At 42.9% G+C, this 11,434-nt stretch overlaps 1 protein-coding gene across 1 annotated transcript; it reads right to left on the bottom strand.

Annotated features, from left to right (window-relative positions):
• Positions 1-682: 682 nt before the first annotated feature.
• pik3ip1 (phosphoinositide-3-kinase interacting protein 1) lies at positions 683-11,434 on the bottom strand. Its single transcript, XM_083645246.1, has 6 exons — positions 11,236-11,434; positions 10,894-11,025; positions 10,170-10,286; positions 5,571-5,759; positions 5,334-5,412; positions 683-2,823 (listed from the first exon to the last, which is right to left on the bottom strand). The coding sequence occupies exons 1-6, from the start codon at positions 11,336-11,338 to the stop codon at positions 2,604-2,606; spliced, it is 840 nt and encodes a 279-aa protein (XP_083501372.1). The 5' UTR covers positions 11,339-11,434; the 3' UTR covers positions 683-2,603.

Genomic DNA, 11,434 nt, shown 5'->3' with positions numbered 1-11,434 from the left:
TGATTCATTAGACATGGAGACAGTTATTGGTTTTATACATCCAGAAGTCAGATTCAAGATTCACTTTAAAAGCCACAGTAAGTAATTAGATTAAAATGAGGAATTTGACTTGGTGCAAGTATGCAGCACAGCGGTCACATCAATAGTAGAGATGAAGCAATACTGAATAAACAATCACAAAATATAAAGTCCTTTAAAGTGACATATGATGGGGTGAGGGGGGGTAGGAAGATGTCAGTTGGGGGGATCCCGGCCCGTTACTGGAGGTGCAGCTGTTGGTGTACAGGGAGAAGAAGTATGGAGAGAGGACGCCACCCTGGGCAGCTCCGGTGCTGATGGTCTGGGAGTCGGGGGCACGTTTCCCCAGCCTTACGTGCTGCTTCCTGTTTGTCAGGAAGTCTGTGGACCTATGCAGATGTGTAGTGCACAGATAGAATTTTGACTATACTAAAAATGTCTGCTTAATATAATGAACGTAAAACATATCCATTGCTTTCAGCACCCTGAACTCAAGTCTGAATTAGAATATTGCCTCAAATTCAAGTTGGTGGTAATAATTCAATGCTGAAGAATTACCACCAGAGGGAGACAGCGTGTAACATTACACAAACCTTGGCTCTACAGATGCTGTCTTACTACATTCCTGCCGAAATCAGTGACATATTACATCAAAAGGGCCATGTTGATTTTCCAAATGTTTTATTTCAGTCGCAGCAGTAAAAATCTGCCAATCATACACATACTGTACTAATTTCAAATGATGAGCAACAGTACTTAGGACACATTGCATATTATGAAGAAAATAATCATTACAGCCAGCAGTTTTATCAAAAATAATAATGGAGTAGCAGTTACCAAAGCTTACCAGTGATGGAGATCCAACAACTGAAATAATCACAAAACTGTAACATTACATGGACTTGCATAATTTAAATCTTCACTGTAAAGTGATATCTATCATCAGGCATGTATGTTCAAAATGTCTCGTTGAGCAGTTCTATAATTTTCCATGGTACCATGGTTCCATGCTACTAGTCCAGTCTGTTCCTCGCTCTACTACTCCTGTCTGTTCCTCTCTCTACCTTGAAACATTGAGGGCTTAACTCAAATGTGTGAATCTAATCCAATAAACTTCAACACTTCACAGACTGTTCTGCTGAGGCTTCGTCCAGTTCTTTCCGGATCTCAGGCCGATCTGTTCTGTGTGGTGGCAGTGTACTACTTCATCCTGAGGACCAACTACTGTCTCTCATTGTTTTTCCTGTCACTCCTTAACCTGTGGAAGTAAAGGGCATGTCCTGTCACATGTCTGCCAATGAGCACGCTCATGTCCTGTCACATGTCTGCCAATGAGCACGCTCATGCTCTCAATTTGCACTGACTGTCATCTCAGCCAGTGGAACACAAAGAGACAAAATCAGCAGGGAAATGATGAACAAATACATTCAGACGTATCATGCTAAGGCAATTTGTGGGCGGGAGGTACTCTCTTGTTTGTCAGTAAATGCGTTTGACCTCATGTTCCCTTGTCGTATCTCAGAGGAGGCCAACTCTTTTTGGAGACATTCTCACATCTGTCAACTGTGTGTCTCCAATACAAAGTCGTCTTTATACAGATGTGCACACGTTTCTTGGCCATGCCACCCTCGGCACAGCCAATGAGTATTTACTTGCACACATACTGTACATTTGTACTCATAATGTAACACACAGCCCACACCTCTGAGCACACGCTCAAAATGGAAAAACAGAAAACAAAAGAAAAGGCCATGAATGTTCCCCCATTCCAAACACCAGCTCTTAATCACACCCCATCATAAACACAGATTGGTCAACATCCATTTCACTAGATAGTCATGCTGTTACTACTGTTATTACTGGACGTTCACACCAAACAACATTCAGCAGAGTGACATTTCACGGCACGAATGACGGGATATTCTCGGGGACAGCTTCTGGCCTGTTGACTAGTGTTGTTGCTACGCAACGCTGGGGGAATGGGGCTCGCTCTCCTATGGGTTACGCCAAACTCAATAGAAAAACCTGTCGGTTTTATTGTTGTCTTGATTGTCACTAAGTACTCGGGTTAACTCGGGTACTCCGTGTCATTGATATACATGTTTGGTCACAGAATTCACGGCCACGATCATTGTTTGCTCAACTTGAACATTTTCAACTTTGGCGAATAATTCACACTGTCAAACTCGAGCAAGTAAGACGATTTTCGTTCTTGGTGTGAACGTACCTTTACAGGGAGCGGCCATGACCATATTTTCTTGGATATCAAATGTATAAATATGGATATCATAAATACCTCACTGAGTATTCCTGACAAGACACACCATGCAACCAATCCCATTCACCTGAATGGTTCCGATAGTTGTGAAGACACTACAGTATCTCCTCATCTGTGTTCATTGCGTATCAACAGATGTGTGGGGAAAAAAAGAAAAGAAAAGGGGACACAAAGGGCACAGAGTTCAGTCGAAGTCTCCGCTGCTCCTTTCAGGCCTTCAAAACAGGTTATCAGAGGAGGGGCAGAGAGGAGGTGGGAGTGTTTTGGTCCACTAAAAATGTGTCCGTGTCCCATTTGAAGACTACACTCAGGCTCCCGGGGTGCCGGCCTGCTGGCCCATGAGGGGGTCGCCGCCCTCCAGCGCGTCCTGGCCGGGGCTGGGCTCGACGTGCTCGGCTGTGATGATGATGGTGTCCTCGTCCACCAGCTCGCAGGTGGGATTGGAGAAGGCCGACAGCGGGAGGCTGATCCTCTGCATCTCCCGCTCATACACGCGCTGCTCGTGCTGCTTCTTCAAGTCCCGCCCCCTACAGCAAACAACACAGGCAGAGATCTACATTCAACAATACTGTTCAACACCGTTAGGCGTTATACATCTGGAGTTATCTCTCATTTATGACAGCTTTCCAAAGGTTTCCATTCCTGAAGCTCAAATGTAATGCAAATCAACCACTGTCTGGGGGTGCTGAATGTCTGATTTGACATAGATTTGCTTGGTTTCTCACAATAGATCGTGATATATAGTATTATATATAATATAGAGTATTTTGGGATAAGTATCAGCCTATTTATACCATAAAATCTAGTCCCAATTAAACAGTCCTTTTTACTGGCAGGTGTGAGAGACATCCCTAATATAACTCTTGCATGATATGCAGTCTTTTGTTGATTTTTAAATGCTCAAAAATTATGTTCCCATGACTCTGTTGCATTTGACTGTTAATGTGGTTGAAATAATCACTAAAATGCAAATGGTTTTGTGATCGCCAGATTTTCTTATTTAAAAAAAAGAAGAGGAGAATAGTCGTATATATTCGTATTGAACAGTCAAATCTGATTTGACTACTCCGATTCGAGGGCTACAGCCCTCGTGTTGCAGCTTTTAAGTTAATTTGTAGCTCAATGGCTTTGGCACTATATATATATGGCACCGACTCTGGGGGCCATCCGTGCTAAAAATGGACCAACTCATGATACTGTGTGGCGCTTCAGATAAAAGTGTGTGGATCAAATGGCACACTGTCTGTTACTGTAGATAACGGCTGTGCCTGATCCGGTCTGTAGCAGAGAGAGGAGAGAGGTGGTGACAGGGAGCAGGCTGCTGGGAAGCTGGCAAGGAGTTCAACCAGTGTGATGCAGCAGCATGAGTGAGGCCTGCTATCTGCTGAGCCTCAGCCAAAGTAGAGAACAATACTCACAGACTGAAACCGCTTCCTTCCTACCTCGTATCATCTATGCGACACATTATGCAACTCTGCTGTGGTCCAAAACAACCCACATCATCACAGATTCTCTGGCACTACGGTCTGATTCATTTTAATTTCAAGACCATCTACCTGTTCTTATTGTATCATAATTATCATTGCCTTTTTTTCTATTTTCCTTTATTCTTACTCCATTCATTCTTTATTCTTCTCCTCTGTGCGTACTCGACACACACACAACCATCACATAAGTGAGGGTGATGTCACGGTACACTGAGAGCAGGTATAAAGCATCTTACTCAACCTGCTGCCTCTGCTCTTCCTCATCACCTTCTCTAAATAGATAACAATGACAGCAGCTCAGCTAATCACATTTGACAGCCAAACATAGACCTGCAAGAGCATCTGGTGATGTGCCAGAGGGTATCAAACCCCTCGTCCACAGCACGCGGGCATCGCTTTACCCATTACATCACGGCAGTCTTTCTGCCATCTTCTCCAGCCCCCCGGCCCAGGCTTCCTCCTCCACGCTTGCCTTTCTTTCAACCATATAACATAAGAATGCTTAAAATAGACCGACTGCAGGCTTTTCATTTCCTGCTTTCCCCCGGCCCATTTTCTATTGTGGTTTGTTGTTGTTGCAAAGGCGTCTGAATCGGGCCATGTTATATCAGGGTGACGCAACACAGATAGGGAATAGGCACAACAGCTGATGCCCTCCATTCAGCAAACCCATAACATGCATGCTATCACGCACGTGCCTTAACGAAGCACACTGGCATTTCTCCTGAGAGATCTGAGGCTCTCGACAAGGCGCCTGTGCCACTGGACACAAGAGGACAAGACTGTTAGCCTTGGGTCAATTCACACTGGGGCTCTATATCACAGATGAACATAGGGGTGGAGTAATTTGACGTCGCCTTTATTTAACCTGACAAATTACTCACAAACAAATGAAGAGTATTAGGATACGAGATATTCACCGACTAGTTAGTTAGTTCGTTAGTTAGAAGTGATCTTAAAACATTTGCATACAAGTTAATTTTGTGAAGACAAAATCATTCATTTTTTAAATACGGAATGATGAATTGAATAATGAATTAGCATTAGTTCGGTAGCAATTATTTTTCAAAAATGTATATCGCATTTCAAATAGTGTGTGTACCGGTATATATATCACTTTCGCGTTGCGTTTTTTGTTGCCTGTATCAATTACTTGTGAAGATGTACACTGTATGTTAACTCTGTGAAGTACACAGGTACAATTACTTCTTATTAAATTTATTCATCTTTAAACTCTAAGCAGCTAATTTTTTCGCTTTGATATTCTAGTTGCCTGCCGAGTTGCTTTGGTCCACACCTTTTTGTGCGTTCCTATATATCCCTTTCAAAATAATTTACAATAACAGCCTATAAAGAGACGAACTGTCAATTGATGTGGAATTGGGAGAAAGGGGAGAAAAAAATTATATTGTACGTCTGTCCATCTTGCATAGAATATATTGAATAATATAAATGCTAAACCGAATGATAGCAAGTGTCTTAAATCTCAGTGCTCACATTCTTGTTTTTCTACTCTGTACTTTGCATCTTGCTGTGATTCGGATACTGACCTCTTGTAAAAGTAGCCGAATGTGATGCCCACCCCAAGGACGATGATGATGGCCATCATGAGGATACCAATTACATAGCCTGAGAAAGAAGGGAAGCATACAAACGTTACAAAACAAACATACAAAAACACACATCACAAAGACATTACCGGTAATTAGCAACACAAAACATACAACCAAGAGAAGCACTGTTTGAAAATGAAAACCTTTCAAACAGTAACATCAGCTAGAACATACCAAGCATGCCAAGGTCCTTCTTCTTTTTGGGTGGGGTGCGTACCCGCTGGCTGATGCCCATAACTGGCTGCACAGCAGCTACTTCTCCCTGAGCAGGTCTGGACTTAGCTGGCTCAAAGGTCTCCAGCTGAGCTGTGGTTCCTGGAGGGTTGAGGGACTCAAGCTCTGCCGCCACAGTGGAGGGCAGATCTGAAGACACAAGAGACAACAGCAGAGGGTAAACACCCCAAATCACAATGGGACATGTCATGTACTATCAGTCACGTTGTGTTGTTAGTACTTGTTGACATGTGTCACATGTACATAGGTCTGATTACATTTTGTCCTTTTACATTATTTGATAGAGAAGTGTGACTAGAAGTGCATCACCCAAACCAGTGAACCACATGGTTTCTAAATACTGCTGGTCCAATCAGATTACAGTGGACACAGAGTCATCCTCATGAGCATGGGGAATGTCCTGAGACTGCTCTCATCTGGTTGTAGGACAGTAAATCTAACAGTTGGTGGAGTAGTAAACACATGGTTTTGTCAGTGTGTCAGAGGTGAACATGTTCCCTGTGTGCTCCTCTAGCTCAGGAGGCAGGGAACTGCAGCCGGTTGCCAACATCTGCTCTTAAACTCTTAAGTCAAGTCAATTTATAAAGCACATTTCATACGACAGGCGTAGACTCAATGTGCTTCAAAATAAAAAGCAAATAATAGGCAAAGTTCATACACGACAAAAACATATAAGATAAGAACATAAGATAAGAAGGTATTAAAAAACATAAAATAAGATAAGAAAAAGAAAAAGAAAAAAGAAATATAAGACGGCATTACAATAAGAATGAAAACAGTCTGCTAGTCATCATGGTCCTACTCTCTGGAATTTTCTACCAGGTAGAAACTGAGAATGAGAATTTATTCTAAGTGAGAAGACCTTTATTTGATGATCTAAGTAAGATATCTGTCCGCTGTGGATTCAGTGAGCATGTCAACGACGTAGGAAGGAGCTAAGCCCTTCATAGATTTAAAAACAATAATAAAGTATTTTGAAATCAATTGTTTTATTGGGATTTGGGAGGCAGTGCATATTTATATTTAGTTAATGGCTAGTTAATGGCTGCAGCATTCTGAATCAGATGGAGTTTATTTAACACCTGCTTTGTCAATCCAGCAAAAAGTGCATTACAGTAATCTACTCTACTTACTGGAAATAAAAGCACAAACCAACTTTTCAGAATCTGACTTTTCAGAATCTGACAGAATGTCTGCAACAGAAAGCAAACTTTATATATATTCCTGTAAGATGATACAATGCAATCTTGGAGATACCCTATTAGATACTGTATGTTCTGGAAGTTAAGATCAGCATCCAAAGTCAAAATCACACCCAAGTTTTTATCATGCTCACAAAGTTTTACAGACAGGGGAGATGACAAAGTGTGGATTTTGGTGCCTCAAAACCATGGTATCTACTAAAGAATCTGTTTTTAAGCTGTTAAGTCGTTTTGGCACATGACAGCTAGCTCTGCTCAGATTTGAATGTTTATTACTTGAAAGTGTTTCTGTGCCATGTAGTAGCCTACCCTTGCAAGTGGCATGCAAGGTAGGAGATGTACAAAGCAGACAAAGCAAAACAATGTTAGACAGACAAATCAGCACAGACAGTTCAAACATGGCAACATCAAATCACATTACAGAAGACAGGATAAAACCAGAGGGACATACAGACAGAAAGGCAAGCAGATGAGGGCAGACAAGACACACGATACGCAGTGGCTAGATATGATGGCAGGTCTGGTTACTTTTTAACCAAAGTTTTAAGATTATAGGCAAAGGAATGGTAAAAGTCACCATGACCATGACTATGACCTTAATGATTGTATGGTGTTCCAAAACGAGGGAGCTCTGACTGTGAAGGTTGTCTGGCGAAAAGCTGTTGTCCTCCTTGGGACAATGTCTCTGCGTATTCTTCTTGTCAATCTATCCTCAGAATTTTTCTGATAGATGAATCTGGTAAATGGGGGAGGTGATAAGCCATGAAGAATTTTGTAAAATAAACGATTGTAGTGAAATGTAATCAGATTTTCCCAGCAGAGCAGAGCAGAGCATATCTAGTAGGGAGTATATTACAGTGATGGTAGCTTGTTCATTATCCAGGACATTGAGAGCTTGTTTATATATGACAGATTGTGCAGACTGTATTGTTCTGTCATAGTGGTAAGGACACTGAGAGCTTGTTTATATATGACAGATTGTGCAGACTGTAATGTTCTATCATAGTGGTAAGATATCAAGTGGTTAAACAGTATGTTTGTTATATGCGGAAAGAAATCATAGCATTTGGCCTTCGATACGGTCATCCCGGCCCTGCTGCACGAGAAGCTCTCCCAGCTGGGCGTGCTCCACCCCATCTGCAGATGGACCTCAGACTTCCTGACGAACAGGAAGCAGCACGTAAGGCACCGGAGCCGACCTGTACACTACACCAACAGCTGCACCTCCAGCCTTCAGTCCATCAAGCTCCTGAAATTCGCAGATGACACCAACCCTCATAGGGCTCATCTCTGATGGAGACGAGTCTGCGTACAGGCGTGAGATCGACCACCTGGTGACTTGGTGCAGTCAAAACAACCTGGAGCTCAATGCTCAGAAGACAGTAGAGATGGTTGTGGACTACAGGAAGAACGCATCCCCACCCTCCGCTATCACCCTGGGTGACTCCCCAGTTAACACTGTGGAATGCTTCCACTTCCTGGGGTCCATCATTAGCAGGGAGCTGAAACGGGAGCTGAACATCAGAGCTCTCACCAAGAAGGCACAGCAGAGGATGTACTTCCTACGGCAGCTGTAGAAATGTAAAGTGCCAAAGGCAACGATGGTGCACTTCTGCACCTCCATCGTTGAGTCCATCCTCACCTCCTCCATCAGCGTCCAGGACCTGCACGCCACCAGGATGCTGAAGTGGTCTCGGAAAATCATGGCCAAACCCTCCCACCCCGGACACAAACTCTGAAATGCTCCCCCTCGGCAAGAGACTGAGGTCTGTCAAGAACCTCTCGTCACAAGAACCGCTTCCTCCCAACTGCTCATCAACAAGGCTCAAAAGCCCCCAAGAATAAAGACTCTATTCCCCCCCCCCCCCCCATATCCCCCGAGCACAGCCGGCTCACAAACAGGCCAGAACCCCCCCCCCCCCCCATTATACATAACTTTAAAGATAATTTGGACTGCACCTTTGATTTGTGTGTGTGATTGTCTTTCTTTATTGTTTTTGTCTTCTATTGATGTGGCTGCATGCTTACACTAAGTCAAATTGCTTGTACTGTATATAATCTGATTACCTAGTGTGGCAATAAAGGTGAATCTGAATCAAAATAAATCTTAGCAGCTTCTGGTGTCAGGCAAGTCTCAAATTGTTTGTTTTGACACCAAAATGAATAGTGAGAGGAGGTGGAGTTACTCTCTCCATTCATACATCTCAGTGGTGCATATCAGAAGAAGTTGAAAGCTATAAACTGGAAACAAAATATCCATCAACTGTTTTGTGCCCTTTCTATTGGGGTGCACACATGGTGCACACCATCTGCTCTGTACAGGCTTGAATTAGACCAAAAAGAATCAAAGTTTGAGATGAAGACATATCCTGTAGCAGAACATACGTTTTTTAACCAGTGGTGGAGACTGAAGAGGCAACTGAAACATCCAGAGGTTTTGGAAAGAGTTAGAATGGTGGCAGACATAAGAACATCTCCCCAGACTCTTGTGCATTAAAGGCACTCCAGGTCTGTGTGTAATCTGCTTAAGGCATTCCTCCTCCAAAAAGTTGTTGTTTACCAACTCTGCTGGAGTTAAAGGGCATGAAGTCATCGATGGCAGCAGCCAATTATCTGCCGTCTCCAAGGGAAGACGGGTTCCTCTCTGCCAATGAACTCAGTTGTTGGGCGTGTCTTGAAGCGACTGCTCTGAGATTTAGGGCTTTTGAAATGTTCCGTCTGCAGACACCATCAGCCTCAGGGCCTTGTTATTGTGTGACTTGGGTTGGCTCCAAGACGAGAAGGAAACAAAGGGCAAAGTGAACGAGACCTTTTAAAAGTGGCTTATCCCTGACCAACTGACGCGCTACAGGATAAGATCCTCAACTGGGAATAAGACATCTGGAGTAACCTGTGTGTAATCCATCTCTAATGACAATGTGCAAATTATTTGTTTGTGCTAAACACACTGAAAAGAAATTGAACACCAAAACTTTGGCTGACCTCTCAAAGTGAAAAACTTGGCTGCATCATCGACTCACACCAAACACTTCTCTGAGAGGCTATGAAGCTTTGGGTTGACTAATGAGAACATTTGCATAACGCTCCAAAAAGTTCACTCCTCCTTGACATGTTTTCCTCAGATAACCCAATTTATATCACTGCTGAGTTCCTCAGAGACGGGCAGAAAAAGTAATTGCCGGGAGCATCAACGGAAATTATTTCTTGAAAAATCTCACAGATCATGATGAGTGGAAAGTGGCATCACATAGTTGTGTATTTACTTTGGCTTTGCTAGCTCTGCTCAGATTTGAATGTGTATTACTTGAAAGTGTTTCTGTGCCATGTAGTAGCCTACCCTTGCAAGTGTCAATGGAACAGAACTGTCTCTGGACCGTCCCATCTGGGCCAGAAATGTAGCACCAAGGCCTCTCAGAGGAGTCTGGGTTACGGCAGAAATTGTGATCCCCAACACCTAAAAAGACAAAAACAACAGGTCTGAGTGAGCCATGGAAATTTACTCCCTGTCTGTCTGTCTGTCTGTAGTGTCTGTCTGTCTGTCTGTCTGTTTGTCTGTCTGTATTGGTGTCTGTCTGTCTGTCTGTCTGTCTGTCTGTCTGTCTGTCTGTCTGTATTGGTGTCTGTCTGTCTGTCTGTCTGTCTGTCTGTCTTGGTGTCTGGGTAAACCACTGGATTCATTAATCATTAATTACTTCATCACACCATAATGAACAGGCTGCCATGAACACAAAGAAAATGAAACTGAGAAGAAAGAAAATGAAAGCTGGATTAAAATAACCCAGTGGCATAAACAGACAGTGGGCCAGCCCAGACCTGTAACAAAAATGTGTTGTAAATAATGCATTGTTTAGTAATTAGATCATTGGCATGCAAGTGGTAGGATTGCATCACAGCATTCTATAAACATTTCCATAAAAATGAGAGGGCTGTTTACTATTGAAAAAACAAACAGTCGTGTAGGAAAGTTGTTTTGCCTAACAACACAAGCGACATTTAAATCACTTCTCAGCTTGTGTCCCAGACAATCATCAGATCATAAAGTTATGATAATCTGTGTTTACCTGTGTCAGAATCAATATGGCTTTTAACATCATAGTCTCTTCTTGTGATGTTGGTCCAGGGCAGACATGTTAGCCCTGAGGAGGAGCTGAGTTGTTCCCCTCTGTACTGCACACCGTTGGACCTCATGCAGTCTGGACAAGAGAAACACGTGAGTTCAAGAAAAACATGTTGATGTCTTACAAAGCAAAATGGTGAAGTAATTACTAACATTAGCTCATTATGCATTGGTGTACTGTAGCTTACAACTTGCTGAAACAGTAAATTAACACACGAGGATACATTGTAAATGTTTTAGAAGAAATTAAATAGGCGCTACGACAAGCAATACTGTATCCAATTACCTTCAGCGTTTGATGCGCTGCTGTCCACAAAAGCGGCGCTCAGCAAAACAAAGTGCAAAGGCAAAAACATCTTGCAGATGCGATAAAAAGCAGCGGACAACATGATGCGCTGATGATTGTTTGAAATGGAAGAAGAGCCTGTGCTGACCGCGTCACACACACTGCTCTCTGTGGAGTGGACTCCCAGCGCCCTGGCTTG

This window comes from Poromitra crassiceps (assembly GCF_964638095.1).
Source record: "Poromitra crassiceps genome assembly, chromosome: 10".
Classification (NCBI taxonomy): domain Eukaryota; kingdom Metazoa; phylum Chordata; class Actinopteri; order Beryciformes; family Melamphaidae; genus Poromitra; species Poromitra crassiceps.
This window is presented reverse-complemented; position numbering and strand designations above follow the sequence as displayed.

Excerpts from the sequence above, each read along its gene's own strand:
- pik3ip1 (XM_083645246.1), bottom strand. The coding sequence starts at position 11,338 with ATGTTGTCCGCTGCTTTTTATCGCATCTGCAAGATGTTTTTGCCTTTG. Across the intron at positions 11,026-11,235 it reads CAGCGCATCAAACGCTGAAG|ACTGCATGAGGTCCAACGGT; the intron begins GTAATTGGATAC and ends TCTCTTGTCCAG. Across the intron at positions 2,824-5,333 it reads TTCGGCTACTTTTACAAGAG|GGGGCGGGACTTGAAGAAGC; the intron begins GTCAGTATCCGA and ends TGTTTGCTGTAG.